Raw genomic sequence first — 23,856 nt, 5'->3', positions numbered from 1 at the left:
GAAGAATTTCATCTGAGAGGAGATTTCAAAAGAGACTGCAACCAGAGCTTCAGTCTCACTTTCCTCTATATATTCAATCTAAGTGCTGGAAAGTGGTTTACGACAGTTTCCTTTTCAGATTATCTGTCTGAAACCTTTGTGGCCTGAAGGTTAGCAGAAACCCCGTGGCTGGCTACGCTGTCTGGGATCTGCTATCTCCAGACAAACATCTCCATGTTTGGCGTTTGAGAGATTTCAGACTCTCGAGAGAAGTATAACATGAAACTGATCCCACACTGATGCAAAACAAACTACATTGCAAGAAATGAACCTGCGTAAACTCTAATGAACCACACTGTCATCGAAACAAAATCTCCTCTCCACAGAAACAAAGAATCCGCCCATCTCTAGAGAAAGTTGTGGGCTGAATTCCTGTGGCAGGTTTGTGGCTAGCACTTGGGGTGCTGTGAAGTTTAATGTCAGTGCTGTTAGTAGTACTTTGATTGGGGGGGGGGGGGGGGGGGTTACAAGTTGAAATAGCAGATTCCCTCCAAATGAATACCTGAAACTTAAAAGAAAGAAGCAGTCAGTCCTATCTTCATGTCTGTTCTCATTTGATTGGTTTGTTTGGAATTACTGTATTCTTCAGCTCTTTGTCTGTTTAGTCTTATTTGACTTGTCTTTTACTGTTATTGCTCTTTATCTGCGTTATTTTTATTTTAATGGGTAATTTAGTATCTGACCGGAGATGACACACTTAGTTATCTTGAAATGTTTACACTCAGCTGCCAGTTTATGTAAGATACACTTAGCTAAAAATAACTAAAAGCTATTTAGAGAATTTAGAGAAAAACAAAAGAAAAAAAGCCACCAACAGAGATGTTATAGTAATATAAAATAGTATATTGCACAGCTATGACATCAAAATTATGTGGCGCATGGACCTGGGTCCTTTGAGGGTGTCCTGTGGGAGTCTGTTGGTTGTAAGACTTAAGTGGGTCAAGCTCATTCTCCTGCACCTGGTGCATTTATTGTTCACCCAACCATCCATTTCCTACTGATTATACATCCGTTTAAAATGAGATTCCAATGCAAGGATGCTTCATTGAATTAAACACCTGTTGCTTCAACTCTTCTCTTCTTGTGTGTCTCTCTCCCCCTCCTTACTTTGCATCTCTGATAAGAGGGAGTAAGACATGAGAAGAGGATGAGAGGAAAGGGAGGACGTGCAAACTAAGAAATGAGAAAAGGGGTATATCTTAAGAGTTCCACTTCCTGTGGAAATGTTGAAGAAAATATCCTGCTAGGGAACATGGCGTACCCCTGTTGTTGCCAGAGGTACAGCAACAGTTAGAGGGGTGTTAACTGTTAAAGAAAGCAGCACACATGTACCCAAGATTTCCCAGTAGAAAATTGCATTGTAATAAAATTGTAAATATTCTTCACCGTACATGTAATAATAATTTTAAAATTAGTCACAAACTAAGTCCTACACACTCAGTGTCGAGAAATTCTTCAATCTAAACATCATCAGGGCAGGATTGTTCTTAAGGGCTAACCACGTTACTTTTAGCTAAACGGGTCGAATGAACTGGCAACTGAGATTACAATAACCCTACAGTAATTACAGAGAGTGGTCTCAGTCTTGTCTAAGGTAAAAAGTGAGCGTATTTCCAAAATGTTGATCATTAACTTCTGTGTTCTTTTAGCTTTTTATCAACCCCTCACCAGCTGCTGCTAATGGCAGTGTCCCTACATGGCCCACAAGGCTTTTGCTTGGCATGGTGCAAACCTTTCTCCCTGCTCCATTTACTCTGCATAACCCTCAGCTCAGACTGAACATGCGGGCCCTGCTGCGCCCTGCAGGCTAATTCAGGATAAGTAAATAAAATGCTCAGAGACCCACGGAGAATGTACTATAAGTGACCACAACAACAATGCCAGAGCAGGGTAGTATTTCGATCCACCATTCTGACCCCTGTTGTTGCGGTGGAGACAGAGGAAATACACACACACACACACACACACACACACACACGCTCACACACACACTCCCAGATTGAGACATGGAAACAGGATGAGATGAGGGCATCTGTCTAAGACCTCCATTTCTGTTCCACTGTCTCCAGGTGACTCTCTTTACTCTGAAGAAACACACACACTCTGTGTAGACAGAGGAAATAAACACACACACACACACACACACATACACACACTCTGTGTAGACAGAGGAAATAAACACACACACACACACTGGAATGTGACTGTCTCATTCTAAATATCTCAGACTGTCTAGAAAAGCCCAAGAGACAGAGGGAACAACATAAACCACAGAGAGTCCCTCTCTACTCTAAGGAGACTGGAATAAAACACACAAAAACAAATTTGTGTGAGCTGTACTTCATTAAAAGGTCCTCTCTAAGATTTAAAGTCTATAGTACAATCTAATTTTGCAAGGTGAGAATTACTGATAGAAAGATTTTTGATCAAAGTGGCATTAATACCGGACTCACACACCCTCATGTGCATAAGAGCGAAATGATTCCCTTCCAGCACTGAAACAAAACTGGTGGTATCAAAACTCCCTTTCCTAATTGTGTGCGTGTTTAGCTACTGTAAGGTAGTAGTGTGTTGTTGTGTTGTTGCCCTACAGATTGTTCCTTGTCCTCGATTCTCGTGATCTTCCACTGACATTTGAATTGGTGGCTTAAGAATTGCCTTTCTGTTCTTTACTGATGATTTGGTACTATTCATTATACAGCATGCAGCCAAATGTGAAACAGCTCGGTTGTGTGTCACCGGTTCCCTGTTTAGGCCACGAATATCTGATTGCTTGGACTGCAGTTCATTGCTTGGTGGATTAGGAGTTTCTATTTCTATTTTTTTCAACTGGCAGAAAAAGCAAGACAAGACCAGAACAAGTTTCAGGGATCTAACTGTAACCCTTACACTAAAACCAATAAAAACACACACACACACACACACACACACACACACACACACACACACACACACACACACAGCTGAAGCAGGTACAGTAACCACTCCAGCTCTCTCCCCCTGATTTCCTGCCCAAAGAAGGGCAACCGCACGGTTCAGATTGTCTCCCTCACACATCAGACATTCCTCAAATTTCTGCTGCTAAAGCTGAAGGTTGAGGTGCAGTGCAACAGATGAGGCCATCAGCCTCCTTGCTGCCTCCATCAAAAACAAAAGCCTAACAGTAAACAGTAGTCCTGAAACTACTGTCTACACTATGTAGGTCTCACACACACACGGTAGCAGTTTCAAGCAGCTTTCAACACATTGGCCTTCAAACGTATTGCGTGAAGTCAGCTGATTAAAGTGACCTTTTCCTTTTCTTTTAGTAATTGTGACGTATAGGAAATAGCCAAATACTTCCAGTTGTTTCATGACTGAAGGGACATGACCGGAAAGAAAGGAAGGTAGAAGATAAGCAGTCATTTTTATGACATTGCATTACACATGGCACAAACTGAGTTAGACCTCACACACACCTTCATTATGTGACATGTTAACATCATTCTGCCCAACTGCTTCTCCTGCTGAGCTTGATCTGACAGGCCAAAACTCACAGAGCATGCTGTCACTGTAGAGTCATCTCAGTTGCTGAGACACTTCACCTGAGCAGATTTGTTTTATTCTGAGAGTGAGTGTGCGCTTATGTGTTACATTACATCATACTTCCCACAGCTTGGTAATTACTGAACACGTTTGTGTGTTTACATGTGTGTGCAGTGTGCACTGTGTGCACTGACCTCCAATAGCTTCACACCTTGACGTCATCTCCCACAGGACCAGAGCCATGGAGTAAATGTCAGTCTGCTTGAAAGACTCGATGTTCTCCAGATTTAGTCGGGCCTCCAGCACCTCTGGTGCCATATAGCGCGCAGTGCCCACCTGCCGAACAGAGGCAGCAAACAGGGGTTAACACACAAAAGGCACACCCAAGCATTAAACAGATTATCACCTTATCACTACACTGTCTCTCAAAGCCTGATTAATGGTGCTGGTGCAATAAATCAAAGCACTGGCTCAGTGGCAGAAGACCTGACTCACTCCTCGCTTCATTCAGAAACAGGTAAGAAAAAGAAATGACATTTGACATCATAAAACAGAGAGATTCTAGTCTAGCCATTCATCTGTTTGATGTGCGCTGTTAAATTACACATAGTAGCTACTGCACTGTTTGCTCCAGACAACTTTCAATGTTGCTGTTATGCTGCAGTGTTTCTGTATACTCCAGATGCATTTCTTCACAGCCAGACATGGAACAATATATATTTTTTGCAAGTCTGCAGAGTCCTACATTTAATAGTCAACCTCCAAGCCAAGATCAACAAGTTGTCAAAGTTTTAACTAAAAGCAGATATAGAAAATTAAGTCTCAGCTGAAGACAAACTCAATTCAAGGTCACGTCCAAAATAAAGATCTTTAGCCTCACGTTAAATCACAAGTCAAGACAATCAATGACTTCCAAGTCAAAATCACAAATTCCTGTCAGGAGAAATCAGTTTGAGTTCAAACCAAACAAGATTAAAGTCCAATGTTGAATTATTTAAGTATTATTTCAAGTCTCAGCTTAAACTCAGTGGCTTAGGTGAATATTTAGAACATACTCTCTCCCAGTTTTTACTGAAAGTAGAGGGATACCATTCTCATCAAGTCGCTGCACGTCAAATCTAATAGTTTGCACGTCTTTGCAACTGTATGCTTGCAAATCTTGGGACTCTTTTGATTTTGTAAAGTAGAGTTTGGAGTCATCATGGACTGTAATGGAAACGTATAAGCTGAAAGTGAAAGTGGAACAGTTTTCTGCCTTTAAAAGTGACGTTTGTGCGTCAATCAAAGTCAATTAGCATAACCGTTTTGCATTCCATCTACTTTCCCACGAGTAAAACGGTGGCTTGTACTGTTCCACAGTAACCCAAGCAGTAATCCAAATGGCTTTGAGTTTAGATGTGCAAACTGGTCAAATAAGCTAGCTGACTGTATATGCAAATTCATTCTTGCAATGCTAATGCAAGACTTATGTCCTTTCCACCACAGGTACTCTGTCAGTTCAACAGCTTTGTAGTGCATTTACATGCATTTGTTCCATTAGTGCTTACCATGAGCATTTTCCAAATCTGTCTTTTCACTGCTGCTTTAATAACCATAAAACATCTGAGATTTACATAACATCAAATTTCCCATGTGCTGTATATGCAAAAATACTGCTGACATGGTTTTGCGAGTGGTTGCACGAGTTGCATTTTTATGCAAAGAAAAGTTCGACCACACGCGCACACATGATTGAAAAGAATTTACACCGAAACCTAAGCTCAGGATAATATCTGACAGAGACACACACACACAGTCACGGAAGTTATAATTACAACCTACTAGCTGGGAATTTCCAACTTTTAATTGTGAGTGGAACCAATAGTGACATTGAACAATCATACTTCGGCCTACGCATGAGCTGAGGTTAAAACCCCCCCAAAAAGGAAGAAAAGATTGAACAGCCAGGATTTTGTTGTGGTTGCACTCACTGCACCTCTTCCTTCATCACTTGATTACTGATCAGTCTGTCAGTTTTCTTTTGTCAGCAAACAATCAAACACATTCTCAGGAGAAGTAGGAGGAAGGCAAAACAAACACAACCCGCTCATATCTCATCAGATATGGTGAGATATGACAGCTACAAATCTATTACCGCAGATATTTGCAGGTTATGCTTTTGATATCTCTTGGCAGTTGTGTTTAAAGACCATTTGTTAAAAAGAGGAATCCATAATGATATTTAACCTGTCCACTGTTGGCAAGTTCATCCACTGACAGGCTGCTGTCCAGACAGAGTCCCAGGCCAAAGTCACAAACACAGCACGTCCCGTCGTTTTTCACCAGGATGTTGGAGCTCTTCAGGTCTCGGTGGACTATCGGCACCTAGGAGAATAACAGACACTTGATCGTCCAAATGAATAAAAATAATAAGCATGAAAGCAGAGATCAAAATGGTAAAGAGATAATACGATGTATGTAGCCTGAGTTACAGGATGTTGATCTGTTGACTTTTCCCCTAGTGTCACCAGGCATTAAGCATTGTGTCCTGTGTCTTTTAGAAAACCTTAATCTAGCTGTAATTTGATGCTGAGAAAGTCCCTCTTGGCTTTACATTTGACATTTTTACTTAATTCTAAGAGTGCTACAGGTTTGGGCTGCTGTGAGGACCTCCCTTCATCTCACTCCCTGCATGTTATTCACTGTTATTTGCTCCCTCCTGTACTTTGTATTTTTTTTCTGTTTGTTTAAAGGGAGTTCTTCCTGTCAGAGATTATGAGTTTTTTTTGTACCGTGTAGGATCTGTACTTTCTACACTGCATAAACTAAATTTAACTGAACTGAATTAATGCCATCGTCTCACTATAACAATTCGATGTATCCAGTTAATATTTGCTAAAAACTTGATGGACAGCAGTACTCATAACAGGTGAAGAAAGGCTGAAGTGTTTTTATTGGAACAAGTGTCATCTGAATGCTGCTAACGTGGCTAATAGCAGTCACATGGATGGATTGCTGCCCTACTGCTAAATATGACTTGTGATCTTTAACCTTAGGGCTTCCACAGGGGAGGCGATCACTGTGGAGGTGGGCAACACCCCGTGCCAGAGAGCTGCTGAACACCTGCAGCTCCTGCCAGCTGATCACGTGATGTGTCAGGTACTCCTAGAAGACAGAGATGTGACAGTGTATTAGCATTTTGAGAAGTTACAAACTAAAGTAATACCACTTTCATATTCCGGACACTTGTGCACTCACCTGTAGGTTTCCTTTGGGGTGGAAGGCCGTGATCAGCCAGTACTGTTTCTCCACCTTCCGCTCCTCAGCTGTCAGGAAGTGGAGGATATTCTCATGTCGGAGGTCTGTGTTGGAGAAAATGTCCTTCTCGTTCTTCCAGGAGGCGTACTCTTCGTAGGGGAAGATCTTTACAGCTACTGTTTCAAACTGATTCCACGTAGTCTGCTTCAATTTAGCCTTGTATACCTGAGCAAAGCGACCCTTTCCCACCTGGGACACAAGCAAAAGTTAAGATTAGAGTTTGAAGCAGCACAGCTCCACATATGTATCAAATATGTTTGCATACCAGCAGATCCAGCTCTATAGGCAGCGGCTCTGTGTTGTGGTTCAGACTGTTGGCATGAGTCGAGCTGCTGTCGGACTTATCGTCATCTGTCATGATGGCGCAGGCGTCACTGCAGTCCAGCCCACCGGCTATTGGCTTACGCTTAAAGTTAAAGCTGCTCTCCCATTGGCGGTTGGGACGCCTCTGCCGATGGATTCTGCACCAGTAGAACATTCCAAAAAACGCGATCACCATCACCAGCAGGGGCAGCATGCTCACCAGAACTGCAGATATCAAAGAGTGGTTGGACTCCAGTGGATCTGGAGTTGGATCCACAGCTGGGGAGAGAAGATGAAAAACATGAAAAAAGTGTGAGCATGAGATGCGTAAGCTAATGAGTCCCAACTGAGAAAGAAGACGCACAACGATAACATAAGGTTGTGTGACATCAGAAATGGAAATGTATCGAGATAGTAGCAGAACGCAAAAATTCCCCATGTAAGAGCTAAACTGCTCGTGGGTGGACTTTGAACTGAATCATGAAAGTCAGCTATGAGGATACGTTAAGAATATTGTTAAAAAATGACTCACCATCATTTGCTGTCATGTTATTAAAACAAAAAAAAATTCTCCCTGCTGCACAAAACGCCTTCAGGTTTGCTCAGAGTTTTCCTTAGCTATCTGAAGCTAAGGTGGGAAGATGTAGATATTTTTGAAACCGCCAACGTGAGTCAGAGCTCTGTTAAAGAATGAGCATAATAGTCTTCTCGGGACTGTCATGAAGCTATTAATGCAAAGTCAGTTTTTCAGTAGACTGTTTTATGATGCTGATGTGATTCTAGTTGGTATTGTTGATTTGGTGAGATGCATTAACAACCTACAGTGATCAGTGGATTCTGGAAAAGTAACTTTTGCATTTGAACAGCTTGTACTTACAGCTCGTGTTAGTTTCACACAACTTTTTCGGCACCTATTACTAATTAGTAGATCTTTCTTTAAAATGAAGCCGGGGTCGACCTTTGCTGAAAAGGACACGCAGGCTAGTTTCTGTGCTCTGTGCGGTGGATGCAACAGCAGCACACGTCAGTTTCCTCCCACTGCCACCACACTGAGGACACCACAGGGAAATCATTCTTAAACCCTGCACTATAAAAACATCATTGTGTTCCCCACTCCACAGACAGCTTGAAATCTTTTACTGTCCATCATAACAAGAAGTGCAAGTTTTAACCTTTTGGTTTCTGATCTTTTCAGGGACCTAACTGTGCAGTCAGAAGGTTCACAGTTTGAGCAGGCTTTATAGCTTTGTGAGCTATAACATTAACTCCATCCACTGACTCTGACTGCCAGCTGGGACAGAATGGCAGCCAAGCCTCGGAGCTCCAGCGGCAGTGAAAGAACAGTCAAACGCTTGTCTGTCTTGCGTTGGCCTGGCCTGGACTGATCTGCTCTAGCCGGGCACCTTTTCAAAGAGTGTCTCACTCATAGTCCCAAGGGAACATTACCCTCCTGAGCAAAGCTGCCACATTGGCGAGCTGAAGGAGGTCAGGCCAAGGACTGACCATTGAAGAAAATGCTCCACCCTACATCTACTTTGCAGTAAGATTTTCCACTTACAGTACATGTATTAGTGAGCACTATAGAGGCTCAAAGTATACAAAGCAAACATCAGCATATAGAGCAAAAATAAAAACTTCGAGCTTTGATACTCTGTGAATTCTTCTGTATATCATAGACTGAATGTAATCACTGACTATGTATAAAATGTAGACTCAGCCACACATGACTGAATCTAACTGTTGTGAAGTCTGCTCAGTGTTTTGTCTGACAACCAAGATTTCGAAGATACTGCATGTCCATCTAAGCATAAACTTTATTGCCCTTTTAGGCTCTACTGGGGACCATCATTTACACACAGAACGCACTGTTGTGTTCAGTAATACTTGAAACTGGGTAATAAACTTATCAGGAAAGTATGTACTGAGGTCATAGAACAAGGGAGCTGAAACTTCTGTTAAACCAGACACTAACTGACTACCCCTACTGGCCATGAATAAGAATGGTTCCACATCTGGAAAGCAGAGAACTGTTGTCCATTTAAATACAGTTAAATGCACTATGCAATGGCCTTTTTAGCAAGCTACCTAGCTACAACTATTGTTTATTACAATCCAAATTCCAAAAAAGTTGGGATGCTGTATAAATGTAAATAGAAAGAAAATGCAATTATTTGAAAACATTTATTCACATATCAAATGTTCAAAATGAGAAAATTAACCATTTTTTTTTACTAATGTCTCAAAAAAGTTAGGAATTGCCCATGTTGACCACTCTGTAGCATCCCGTCTTGTTTGGCTGCACCTCACTGAGCCTGGTTCTGCTGGAAGTTTCTTCAAAGTATGTTTTTTTTCCCTCACTGTCGCCATGTTGTCTGATTCTTGGGGTTTCCTCTATCTCTATAAAGTGCCCTGAAGTGACTGGCATTGTGATTTTGTGACATATAAATAGAAATGTATTGAATTGAACCAGTTGCTGGACTTTTGAGCATTTAGTGATGTCTATGGGTTCTAGACTTTAGGCTCCAAACATTTTCCATTCAAGTTTCTTTAAATTTATGTTATGAATGTTGAAACTCTAAAAATGCTAGCCTTAAGGAGTTTATGTAATTTTTTGTAATTAACTGAATTAAAGCCAAGTGCACAAAGCCACTTCAATCACACATTAATAGTTTGACCTAAGAGCCACTGTGGTGGTGCACAAAGGCAAAACTACACTGTTCCAAAAAATAGTAATGTCAAAGTACTTTACTGTGTAGTTTACAGTTGTGTACTGTTTTTCTAGAATATCATTACATTTACATAAGTAGACTGTGATCTGACACGTCAAATGTAAAATAACATAACATCACTGTAAATGTAATAAAACACAATTTACTTGTTTGTTAAATATATTTTGTTGTACATATGCATATTTAGATCGTAAAAATACATCCAGGAATGTCTCCCATCATGCCTTGGGACATGTGCTGCTGTTTAGATGTTCTTGTTCTATTGTTTATGGTTACGTTACTTTTAACTGTTATCTTGAATGTTGTGTTTACGTCGTGGTGCAGCGTCACTGACAGTTGTTGTTTTGTAGAGAGAGTGCTGTACCATGAGTGACTTCTGTTGTGCTGTTGTTGATCCTTGAGGCACATTGTAGCACAGCAAGTGTTTTAATAAGGAGCTCCCCCTACCAGCTTGGGGTTAAATAACAAGCTCAATCTCTCTCTGTGAGCTTCTTTGTTAAGATTTCTCTGCATACCACAATGTAAAACATTGCACGGACACGCTGTGCTAATTATATATTTTGAAAAAGAAATGTAGAGGTAGGAATTGCAATTAATATAAATAACATGACGCTAAGCATCGGCCAATGAATGTGAACTAACAAGGTCGCGGGTAACGCTGCGACCAGAGGAAAAAACCCTAATATGAAGGTATTTTACTGCATTTTACAGTAATGTTCTGTTCTTCTAGAATATCATTAAAGTTACGTAAATAGACTTTGACTTCACATTTTGAATGTAAAATGTTAAATCACTGTAATGTAATACAACATGATTGTCATGATTATTAAATGTATCTGTCTGTACATATGCATATTTAGATTGTTAAAATACATTCACAAATGTATCATGATCTCACAAATATCTGTCCGTTATTTGAAAGATTGAACTGTTGAATTCAAATGTAATGCTATGGAAAAGTATATAACATGAGCCCTATAAGCTTGTGTTACATCACATAAGTATTATTATCGCTGCTAGTTAGGCCGTTCGTGGCTCAAGAGTTGGCAGTTCTCCTTCTGATCAGAAGGTTGCCGGTTCGCGCCCCGGCTCGGACACTCTCCGTCGTTGTGTCCGTGGTCAAGACTCTTCACCTACCGCCTACTAGTGATGGCCAAAGGGGCCGATGGTGCGATATGGCAGCCTCGCCTCTGTCCCAGGGCATGCAATCAATTATTATTTAAACCAACTGTTAACTGTATATTTCTGTACATTTACGTATTATGATTCATATTTCCACATTCATTCACCTTGTTTATAGGTAATTTCATCGTTTGATCGCGTAAAAATGTTCCTAATCTAATGTCTAAAAGCACTTGGAAAAGGCAGAATCCCATGTCAAATTAGCTCAACAAACTCTATTTTCATTACTGAAAATAACCGTATTTTTATGGGACAGTTATTTTCTGTTATTTTACGGTCATATTTTGGCGCCCCAGCTGCCGGAATATTACCGTTTTTTTTAAGATGTTTTTTTTTCCTATTTATAGATGATTTCATTGTTTAATCACATTAACATGTTCCTGATTTAATGTTTAGCGGCACTTGAAAAAGGCGAGATCCCATGTCAAATTAGCGCAACTAATTGTATTTTCATTACTGGAAATAACCGTATTTTTATGGGACAGTTATTTTCTGTTATTTCACGGTCATATTTTGGCGCCCCAGCTGCCGGAAGATTACTGTTGTTTTACGATGTTTTTTGTAACAGTGTATAAAACACTTGTCTTTGTCCCAAGCATTGAAGAGGGAACTTGCCAAAGAAGACAAAGACAATAATAATGCTACAAAAATGCAAGCTTGCCATCTGTGAACCTGTAGTTAGTCTTAACGAGCTCACTTTGTTAGCTACAGATAGTAGATTTAGGACTGGCTACAGCTGTCTGCTGGAATGTCTGGTTTGGTTTCAGTTCAGTTCAGACAGACACTGATCTGATAGCCTACACTTCTGTATTTTGTCAGCTTTAGAGCTGCATAAACACACATATTATTTGTGATGTCGCCTAGCAAAAATGAAACCATTACATTAGATAAAAATGTAAGACTGTATTTGTCATGTCAACGCTCACTCTGATCTTTGTGACTTACGAACTGCTGGGCCCACATCACAGAGCGTCATTAACTGTCCGATTTAAACTGCCTGATGTGCTTTCTCTTCAGCAAAGTAAAAGAGGAACGAGTATTGTGTTCATTTTTGTGGTTGTGAGCATGTAGGTGTGTATTTGTGTATGTGGGCATACAGCACTAAAACTTTTTGAGATCACTTCGGGCAAAACCGCAGATGCAGTGAATCAAAAATACCCAACACAAGCTCATGCAGTGGTTTTTTTTTAGGCTTGAGACAACTTCAAAAGACCAGTAGTAAAGTTAGTTGCAAAATAAGCCAACCAGCCAGTCAGACATGGCATTTCTACTCAAATTCCTAGTGTCTGTACATGTGTGTATGCTTTAAGGGTTTTAAGACTGCTTAGAGGTTTTTGGGGTTTTAAGTTTATTTCCTTGTTGTCTTGCAGCCATGTTTGGAGTGTGTAAGGGTGTGTGTTTCAGGTAGAAACAGCCAATCACGCAGTGCCAAGACAAACTGGCAATTACAATCATGTTGCCTTTTCCAATCAGGATGCCAAAGTGTTCTCAGGCGGCGTTTAAAGAGGTTTGACACATAATTTGGCCAAATGCAGGCATCCCTGCCTCCGGCCTGTAATTACTCACATCATCAGTGTGTATTCATGTGTCAGGAAGTGAATTCTGGGATTACTGAACCTGCCATCTCTGAATCACACTTTTAATGCTTTGACCAATTGCTAATTACTTACTTGCTTACTACGCTTAGTGAAGTTACGAGCTGGATTTTAAAGAGGAACTATTTTCACTGGAAAAAAGACAGAGCCAGACATGATTTCATGTTTAAAACAGGTGATGGGTGGATAGATGGCAGCCATTATAAACAGAGTGTAAGCAGAAGCACACTTCCAACAGGGCTTCCACTGTGCCAGATTGTTTACTGTGCCAGCAAAACACTTTAAATATCAGTATTCATCCTGATTTGTTTGAACATTTCCATTCATAGCCCCTGATTTTGGTAATTATCTGGTCACGTAATGGAAAGCTGAGGGTTCAGATTTAAAAGTAAATGTGGTGTAAATTCTCCTCACCGCTCTCTGAAAGAAAGCTCCCAGCTTTGCCTGTTCCTAATGCATTTGCTGAACCAAGCATAACACAGGTATGGAGCCTATAACAGGTATCGAGTGAGGGATGATGTAATGTTTAACAAGTGATAGCTTTATGATGTCTAGACAAGGGAGTTTTGGCCGGAAACTGATAAGAGAGTGCTCCAGTAGGTTTATGATTGATACTGTAGCACCAGTGTTGGGGAGTAACTGAATACATGTACCGGTGTGACGTATTTAAAATACAAAATATGAGTAACCGTATAATAATAATGAACACTTTTATTGATCCCCGTGGGGAAATTCTTCGCTGCATTTAACCCATTCACTCAGTGAAGCAGTGGGCAGCCACCAGTGCAGCGCCCGGGGAGCAGCGTGTGGGGATGGTACCTTGCTCAAGGGTACCTCAGGGTAGCCGTTCAGGGGATTCGAACCCCTGACCTTCCTAACATGGGGCAACCGCTTTACCTACTGAGCTATCCCTGCCCGCTGTATACCATTACAGTTAATGCTTAAATAGGTGATAATTAGAATACAGTTGCTTTGTTGAAATTAATGGATTACATGGTGGTTTTTTCATATGTTAGGCTATCCCCTCTCTCATGTTGGCATTTCCACTCATTGCTGGAAACCGTAACAAAACACGAAATAAGAGGCTCTAATGTAAGCGTCCTGTCAAATGTTGGTGGAGTCAGCTACACAATGGACCCGGAGCCAGCACAACAGAACCACCAGTGCACGGAAAGGAATACATTTCTTACTTGGAAATTCTGACACTACTTCTTATTTAAAGAAGTAAGGGATGGACGAAATCTGACCGTGCAATGCAAACCAAGCTGCTCTCAGCGTCAAACAATTCCACCTCCAACTGAAAGAAACATAAGGAAGTAAGTTCTTTTTTAAAATCTAGCGTTAGCCTACTGCAACTACCTTGTTTTAGGTAGTTACCCACTTAACTGCCAACCATTTTCGCATCTTTTAATTCCAGGACTAGGTTTACAATGCTCAGCGTTGCTGTTTTGCTCTACCTCATTAGGCAGAGTTTGTCTGGGTCAGCATTAAGCCACAATATCTGTGTTATGTCATTATATCATACGAAAATCTATTTTCATTATTGTTTGGTTGAGTGCTTTGTAACATTAAGTTTTTTGTTATTATTAAAGAGTTGATGCTATTATGTGAATAATGAGTATATATATATATATATATGTTGTGTTAAAATGTCAAAAGGTAAGATGCTAGTTACAAATCCTTATGAAATGCTTATTAACAAAGTATTATTCTGTCTTATTTAACCCTTGTGTGGTGTTCGTATTTTTGTTACTCAGCCAGTGTTCATGGGTCTGGTGGACCCGCTAGAGTTTTGGCTTTCCAAATTAACACTATCAAACAATTTTATGTTAAATTACTCAACAGATGTTTACTTCATCCCAATTACAAGCCATATGAACAGCAAACATGATTATTTTTTTCCCTTTACCTTTGTTAGATCACATTTATGAATTAATGTGCTTCTCGTTTTTTTTTTTTTTTTTTAAATAAAATGTTATAAAAAAAATAAATCAGTTATAATCAAGTGGAGTGAGTGGAAAGACACAACACATTTACACGTGAAGCAATATGTTTCACAACTAAATGGGATCAGCCGCTCATCAATGGTGATATTAGGCCCAGGGTTGTAAAACGGGGAGGTGGTGCACACACTTATCCCACACTGTCTTGATGGCAGCTAGCTTGTCTCTCTGCCGTTGAGCTGGTCTGTTGTCTCGGTTATCAAAACGAATAATCCTGGAAATTTTGTGGAAGTTTTCCAGAGACATTGATGCATGGAAAGGTTCGTGCCGGTTTCTGCATCCCACAGGGATTCTGTGGATTCCCCTTTGGACCTGAAAACTCCTGCAAGGATGAGAACCCCAAAGTAGGCCTTTGGGGTTCTTAGATGAATTTGGTCCATCTCCTTCCACCTCTCTCCAAAAACACACCTTCCTTCTAGATTACTGCAATCCAGAATAATTTTCTGGATGGAATCTGGGATGAAAAGCTCAAATGAAGACTTGATGTCCTGCACATGAGTAACTGTCAGCCGTGTTGGCCCTGGCTTATCACAGTAACAGCTCTGCAGGGTGGCTCATTTCTTGGGCAAGAAGACCATTCAATTTCACCAGTTATTGACATCCATATTTCTTCACTTGCTGTCTGGTGGGCTTTTTTTGGTCCTGGAGCTGTCTGCTGATGGGGTACTCGTCTTCGTTTTGTTACTAAATGATGCTCAACCTCCTCTTCTTCAAAGTCACTGTCAGACTCTGAATTTTCAGAAATGTGAAATATTCTGAAACCTCTTTGTCAACATCATCATCCGAAGCCCCTCTCTCTTCCAAAATCAATTGGATGGCCCTCGCAGCAGATAATCTTTTGCCATCTTGATCAGTTGTGATAAAGAACCACACTGGCAAAGTCTTATTTATAGTATTATGCCCCTAATTTGCAGGTGGGACAGGGTATGAGAAAATAAAATTTGGATCCCTCAAGAAAGAGGGTAAAATGTGCGGGAATGTAAGAGCAGACGGTGTTGATAGTTGAATTTTCAACAATGTTGCAACTTTGTGCGGGAGCAGGAGGGGAAGAAAACACTATCAGCAGCACCAGAAAGGAGGAAGACAGAGTGTGGGAACACAGGACCTACACTTTCAACACTTTTATTAGACCTGGGTCCAGTGGACCCGAACACCTTGTATGTAATGTAAATGCGTGGGGGGGAGGTACAGTATGAGGTCATTGAAAATTAGTTCGGATTTATGTTCTTCACAGAAAATAAGCCAAAGCCAATGAATTTCAGGTTGAAAAAATAATTAATTGTTTAATTTTTCTTTTGAAAAAAACTGAAAACAGGTCTCACAGACCCGAACACCATACAAGGGTTAAAGGGTTAACTTTAAAGCCAGTGGGAGCAGGGACGCTCCGTTTTGCGTAACTATTTTTAAATCCCGGTAGCACTGCAACCACATGAGCTAGCGCAATAATTTTTTTGCATATGAAACCAAGCCATTAGCTTGTCCTAGGTCATGGTTTCCTTCCACATATAGCTTTGCAAAAATTGCATAAAAAGCGCTTGCAGCAACAAAAACATAATATTCCAGAAACACACTTTGCCGATCTGATCAGCTGTTCATAACACTTCCTACGTTGGAATCCGGTCGTTAAGTCTGACGTCACTAGCCGTGTCTGGGCCTAAACTCCGCTGCAGGTCCATATATCAAACGATCACTATGGCATTACTGAGAGTAATGAGAACGCTGATCATTTTATTATCATCTTTAATAAAATGATCAGCGTTCTGCTCTACCAGGTGTAACAATTGAGTTTAACATCCAGGCATCCATGAAAAGGGAATTTATGACATTTAACAGAGTTAGAAGTTAGCAGGAAGTTAGGTCGCTAGCTTCTATCTAAATACAATATAGCATGTCCTGACTGCGGGGTTTTGGAAACAAATTAAAATGTACAGCTCTGTTATCACTTCCGACATAAATGAAGACAGAAAACTAAACAGCAGTGACGTTTGTAGGGTTACTGAAGTTTGGCTAGCTGGTATATAATGATGTGCTACATGACTGCTAGTGACACAGCTAAGTTAGCATAATATAAACAAGCTAACTTTTTTTCCACTCGATAAAAGTTAACGTGAATGTTCTCGGTGGTCAGGAACAAATGTAATCGCATGGCAGGATGCTGTAAAAGGACCAAACTTCAGCCAGGAGAACAACTGAGATAATCCATCCACAATACGAGGTTAGTCATTCATATACTGCTGCATGGGCTGGGCTGTAGTTACATTCTAAGGTTTTAAAAACTGAGCTTATATAAATGATTAGCGGTAATAAAAGCCGAGGGAGGTCAACAGTGATCACCGACTGTTTTAGGAGCTTTTTGAGATTAAATAGAAAATACAAAACATTAAACATGTTAACAACACAAAAGCCATATTAAACGCAGACTACTTTAGGACCGGAAGTAGGATTCGTCACGTCATCACTTAACAACCGGATAGGGCTTTGGAGTTGACGTCACGCCGCAATGCATTGTTGGAGCGCGGCACCATTTTCGGGGTCTACGAATCAAAACAAACACACTGTGTTGGAACGACGATTACAAGATGCTTAAAAGCAACTCAGAAGAGAATGGACTGTATAGAGACCGATTTCGTTCAGAGGTGAAGCAGCAGTACTTGCAAAAAATAGTGTGCATTGGAAATGTGGACCCGTATGAAATACGGCCGTGGAGTAGAAACCCTGAAGACCAACCGCTATTGACGTAGCCTGACATATTTTCGTACCTTATCTGTGGAATCAGCGCGTACAAGTCGTCATTTAAACAAAGGTAAGTCAGCTCGAGTACTGCGTGTGAAATGCGTTTGATTTCCCTGCAAACATTCACATTAGTGCAGCATAAATTCATTCATGAGGGGAAATTACAGTGAGAACATGTGGAGACTGTTAGGTGGATAACATAGTGAGTTCAGTGCATTGATGTGACATTGTCCTGAAGGATTTAGTTATTCTTTATGTTAAAGAAATTGCAATGATTTATTCATATTTATTATAAATAATTCTAATTATACATCTTGCTTCCATATTTGTATCTTGTGTCACTAAAAATACATTTTATTTTAGTTTTATACATTGATTAATGACCTGCAGAATCTCCTTATCATATTAAGTGATTCATAATTGTCACTTTATTTTCGTCAGCGCTACGTCAGCGCGAACTATCACATGTCCGCCATTACCCGTCCGAAACCGGAAGTGACGTCATTTTCACGGAAATGTAGTTCTTTTGTTTTTTTTTTACCTCCAGGGCCGATACAAGCATATACTAGTGTTATTTACTAGTAGTGTTACTACTAGTGTTTTTAAAGGTTGTGTTTGACTTTATGACTTTCTGTGTCGTTTCTGGGATGCTTAGAAGTCAAATTGCACTGCTGGAAGTAGTTTATTTTGATGCAAATGCTGTTTTTTGCAAATTTGCATTATAATATTTATTTTCGTTTTTTCTGCAGTATATAAAAATTGGTGTATTTCAAAAATAAAACTATGAAGGCACTCAAAATAAATTTCCTGTGGTGGGAAACTATTTTGTGCAACTTTTTTGTATTTACAGTTTTGAGGGATAAGCCTCTTAAATTTCTCTAACTAGAAATATATGTTAAAAAGACAAAACTATTTTCAATTTTTTTGTAGTTTATTTCACTTTTTTGCAATTTATGTAATTACTATGCACTTAATGCATACATATTATTAAAATTTGGGCTATAGTGGTTGTATTGATGTATAGCAATTTGAAATGCTCCCAAAAATGGCACTACAACATGTAAAAATATAATATAAGCTCTGGCGGACTTGGTTCTATGGTAGGTCTTAAAGGGTTAAAAAGAAAATATGGTTGATATCCTGAAATGATACAATGTCATTAGTCAAATATTTATAACACATTATAATATAGTTGAAGGCAGATAAAGGCCAAAAGAGAACAACATTTCCAGCTGTATGCAATATTTATCAGATTAAAAATACTCAATATTACAATACACTTGCATTGTGTTATAAGGGTGGGCCATTTATATGGATACACCGCAATAAAATGGGAATGGTTGGTGATATTAAAGTCCTGTTTGTGGCACATTAGTATATGTGAGGGGGCAAACTCCTCAAGATTGGTGGTGACCATGGTGGCCATTTAGAAGTCGGCCATCTTGGATACAACTTTTGTTTTTTCAATAGGAAGAGGACCATGTGACACATCAAACTTATTGGTAATGTCACAAGAAAAACAATGGTGTGCTTGGTTTCAACGTAACTTTATTCTTTCATGAGTTATTTACAAGTTTCTGACCACTTATAAAATGTGTTTATTGTGCTGCCCATTGTGTTGGATTGTCAGTGCAACCCTCTTCTCCCACTCTTCACACAGGAGAAATGCCAGCACAGGCATCCAGTATCCGTAGTTTCAGGTGCTGCACATTTCGTATCTTCACACCATAGACAATTGCCTTCAGATGATCTCAAAGATAAAAGTCTAAGGGGGTCAGATTGGGAGACCTTGTGGGCCATTCAACTGGCCGACGAAGACCAATCCACTTTCCAGGAAACTGTTTATCTAGGAATGCTCGGACCTGGCATCCATAATGTGGCGGTGCACCATCTTGCTGGAAAAACTCAGGGAATGTGCCAGCTTCAGTGCATAAAGAGGGAAACACATCATCATGTAGCAATTTCAAATATCCAGTGGCCTTGAGGTTTCCATTGATGAAGAATGGACCCACTATCGTTGTACCGATAGTGGGTCCATTAGTTGTACCGACTAATGCCACTCTCCAGTGACATGCAGCGAGTTCTACGCTGTGGGCTCTTGCTGAATGAAGCTAGGACAGCCACTGATGTTTCTTAATTAGTGACAGTTTTCTTGCGTCCACATTTTGGCAAATCCAAAACTGAACCAGTTTCACGAAACTTAGCAAGCAGTTTGCTAACTGTAGCATGGGAGATGGGTGGTCTCGTAGGGTGTCTTGCATTGAAATCTGCTGCAATGACCCGGTTACTGCGTTCACCAGATATCAACACAATTTCGATCCGCTCCTCACGTGTTAACCTCTTCGACATGCCAATGGCTGTGAACAAAGAGAAACTTGTAAATAACTCATGAAAGAATAAAGTTACGTTGAAACCACACCATTGTTTTTCTTGTGACATTACCAATAAGTTTGATGTGTCACATGGCCCTCTTCCTATTGAAAAAACAAAAGTTGTATCCAAGATGGCCGACTTCTAAATGCCCACCATGGTCATCACCCATCTTGAGGAGTTTGCCCCCTCACATATATTAATGTGCCACAAACAGGACTTTAATATCAACAACCATTCCCATTTTATTACGGTGTATCCATATAAATGGCTCAGCCTGTACAGTGATAATTTGTCTTTTGATATGGACGTCTGCTTCCTCAACAGAATAAAACAAACAAACCAAAAAAAGAAGTAACTGTAGCTTTGGCGTTAGAGTCACATGTCCATTTAATAAATAAATATTCACGTCAGAATATTTGATTTGAGACTTAAACTGTTGGTGGAGTCTGAATCCTCCCAAATGTGTAAAAATAACCTGGCTTTATCCAGGCTGGTATCATATTATGTGTGTGTGTGATTGTGGCCATGCTTCACCAGCCGCAGACAGGCTGGTAACACCAACTAAAACCGAGTATCATACTTACTATTTACTTGTTATGGTAACAGCAGGCTCCAAAGCTCAGACTACACCATAAACATGGTTCATATCTCTTTAGCTCCAACATCCCCTTCCTCCAACTTGCTCTGTTTCCATCTCATCTTCCCATCTCAGTGTCTGTTCTGGCTACCATTCTTTTAGTCTCACACTGTCCTTCCCATTTCCTTCTTTTTATGGGTCTAAGAGTTGGCCTGCTTGAGTCATTTCTCTATAAAGCGCTCTGCTGTGTAACTGAATGACTGATGTACTCACTGATGACAAGCCAAGATTCCATAGTTAAGGAGGAAGGATTTAAAAAAGTACATCTTGGAAAAAAGGTCAGTTTTATATGTCGTCTTCTCTTTCCTTTTTTTTTCAAGCTGGATAAAGAAGCCGTTGTAATTATCATTATTTTTTCCATTTCCCACTGTTATCTATTGTTATTCGTTGTCATCAAAATAGAGACCTCACTGGCACCAAAAATCCCCTCTCCATGTCATGAGGAAATAGCGTTTATCATGAGCGATGCCAAAATAAAGGAAGAGATTACTTGGAAGAGACCAGGCGACATCTGTGCAAAAATATACCGTAAGTAAAAAAATCAATTGATTGTAGCTTCACAAGAACACAGCTGTGAATACAGCATAAAAAATAGCACGTTATTATGGCAAGGCAGTATTTACTATCCTCGCCTCTCACTCAAAAGAATCCACAAGCGTCAAAACACATGTGCAGCTGATACTGACTGGAGGGCGGCGTTAGTCCGTGCCGAATCGTTTTTACAAGGCTCCTAATTAAAAGCAACTGTCACTTCAGATAAAGAAGTTCAGCCTTGTCAGGGTGCAAGGGATCATCTCTGACCACTTTTTATGCTCTTGACACAGTGACTGAGAAAATGCAGGGAGTCAAAATGAGGATTCAAAAGTGAGATTTGGTACGATTTGCAATAGCTTTGGGCCAATTCCTGAAACAACTGATGCGTTTTTTTTGTTGTTGTTGTTGTTGTTTTTTTACCAGACTACTACAGGTCAATAAAATGCACCAGACATAAGGCTATTGTTTTCTGGAAGCCAGTCTTTAATATACACTTATTAATAACCAATTAAACTGAGTTGGTTTTAAATAGGCTTTCTCTCTGGGCTTTGTTAAAAACAGTCAGACTTATTGGATGGTAGAGTGTGATCAGTCATGCTCAAACCACTGTTGCTGTAACACTGAATCTGAGGAGACACTGTCATTTAAATCTGTTTGAAAATTGTGACATCTACCCCACACGTAAATGTTAAAAATGGTGTAATGTGGCTGATTTATTTAAAAAAAAATGAGTGGGTGAAATTATTACAGAAATGTTAATGCGAAGAATAGAAAAGTTGTAAACGTGCTTTAAGATTTACCAAAGAGGACAGTTACCTACTATGTGTCTTTTTTCCCAAGTGCTATTGAATCATAGAAATCAAAGAGGGTGGTGGTGTGGTGGTTAGCACTACTGCTTTACAGGAAGAAGAACCTGGATTCAAATCCACCGTCCAGCCAGGGATTTTGTGTGTGTCGTTTGCATGGTCTCCTCTCTCTCACACACATATATATATATACACACATTATATATATATGTATATGTATGTGTGTGTGAGAGAGAGGAGACCATGAATCCTCCCTTAGTTATGCTGCAATAGGTGTGAGCTGCTGGGAGATTTCCGTGATGCATTGAGTGTTTCTTTTTCAGTCACCTTTCTCACTCACTCAGCACTGAATCATATCTGTTATTAATCTCTGTCTCTCTTCCACAGCATGTCTTTATCCTGTTTTCCTTCTCTCACCCCAACCGGTCGCAGCAGATGGCCCCGCCCCTCCCTGAGCCTAGTTCTGCCGGAGGTTTCTTCCTGTTAAAAGCGAGTTTTTCCTTCCCACTGTCGCCACAGTGCTTGCTCATAAGGGGTTATATTATTGTTCGGTTTTTCTTTGTTGTATTATTGTAGGGTCTACCTTACAATATAAAGCACCTTGAGGCGACTGTTGTTGTGATTTGGCGCTGTATAAATAAAATTGAGTTGAATTGAATTGAATATGTCATGTTTTGTATTTATACTTATAGCTGCCTTAAGGCACTTTATATTGTGAGGTAAATACCCTACAATAATACAGTGTTATGGTTGCATAATGACAATAAGAAGTCTTGAATCTTAAATCCTGTTTGGTGTCCGACCAAAGTGCTACATTTCTGTTTGGTTTGTTGGTTGTACAGTGGGTGGCCAATGACACAGGACACAGGATATGTCCATTTATCTATATTAGGACTTGTGTCTGGTTTGTTTGAACTTAGGTACTCTAATATCTGCTCTCCTTTTAGTGTTTTGATTCAAGGATTTAAGGGGCTTTATTGTTAGAGCAGAGCGATGTGACCAAAAGTATTTATCACAATATACATTTGAAAATTTGCAATAACGATATAACTGACGATATAATTGACACTAGACAAAATACTTTACAACTCCACAACTTTATTAGTGCAAAAAACCCCATCAATGTATTTTCACTTAAACAAGCAGCTGTTTTTCATGTGCATTAAAGTTCTATAAAAATGTAACAGTGCAAATTCCTTGCTGACAGTTTAACCAAAAGGTATTTCCAGCGGAAATTGGCCGACATATCCTCAGCATAACCATGTATAATATCCACAAAACTTAAAAAGAGGTTATACACACACAATACGGTAATATTATGTTGAAGCACAGTACGTATCACTCCGCGAGGCTCCTGCCTACGATGCCGTAATGCTCCGACAATCCATCAAGCGGTGCGGCTTCGTAGCTTAGCAAAGTCGCACTAAAACATTTGACAGATTGCTGAGCGCCGTGTACCACATAAAATCGTTTCGAGGTCAGTAAACACAACCAGAGTTCATACATAAGGCACACGGGATTATAAGGGGCGCTGTCGATTTTCAGAAAATCAAAGGATTGATTTTAAGTGTGCCGTATTTTCCAAAAAACACGGTAATAACGACGGCCCGCTAGCATGCTCTACCAAAAATAGTGCTTTGTTGTGCATCTGACGGACAAAAGCTAAACCAGTCCCACTGAAGTTGCAGCATTTTTACAAACCAATTCTGGTTCATCCGTTTCATTTAACGATCCACTTTCGCTCTTCTCATTCTGCGTCGCCGCCATGTGCGTATGTAAACAAAGGCACTGCGCATGCGCGTTTTACCCATATTCTATCGCGATATGTCATTTTCCTATCGTTGCCCAAAATTACACCGGTATTATCGTGAATGGTATGATATAGCCCAGCCCTATTTATTGTCATTTGCATCACGTTTACATGAAGTGGAAGGAAATGACAATAAAGCTCCTTGAATCCTCACCATCAGCAGCAAAATATCTGCCTCTAAATGCTTCCCTTTGTCAGTGTTGGGTAGATTTTGGCATTCGCATACATCTTTATGCTGTTTCAGCTGGGTGTTGAATGTGGACACAAGGTTAGCGAGAATGCAGAGAAGT

At 40.1% G+C, this 23,856-nt stretch overlaps 1 protein-coding gene across 2 annotated transcripts in view; it reads right to left on the bottom strand.

Annotated features, from left to right (window-relative positions):
• Positions 1-23,856, bottom strand: part of tgfbr2b (transforming growth factor beta receptor 2b) — a 43,877-nt gene that overhangs the window by 5,160 nt on the left and 14,861 nt on the right. For both annotated transcript variants that reach the window (XM_085366117.1, XM_085366118.1), the window contains 5 exons: positions 7,127-7,443; positions 6,802-7,050; positions 6,595-6,708; positions 5,791-5,928; positions 3,759-3,900 (listed from right to left, as the gene is read on the bottom strand). In XM_085366117.1, the coding sequence (XP_085222243.1) occupies positions 3,759-3,900; positions 5,791-5,928; positions 6,595-6,708; positions 6,802-7,050; positions 7,127-7,443 (960 nt within the window). The remainder of the gene's footprint in view (positions 1-3,758; positions 3,901-5,790; positions 5,929-6,594; positions 6,709-6,801; positions 7,051-7,126; positions 7,444-23,856) is intronic.

This window comes from Diplotaxodon limnothrissa, linkage group LG11 (assembly GCF_057381915.1).
Source record: "Diplotaxodon limnothrissa isolate DT_005_m linkage group LG11, D_limnothrissa_male_GT1.1, whole genome shotgun sequence".
Lineage (NCBI taxonomy): Eukaryota > Metazoa > Chordata > Actinopteri > Cichliformes > Cichlidae > Diplotaxodon > Diplotaxodon limnothrissa.
Note: the sequence above shows the minus strand (reverse complement) of the source record. Positions and strands in the feature narration are given on the sequence as shown.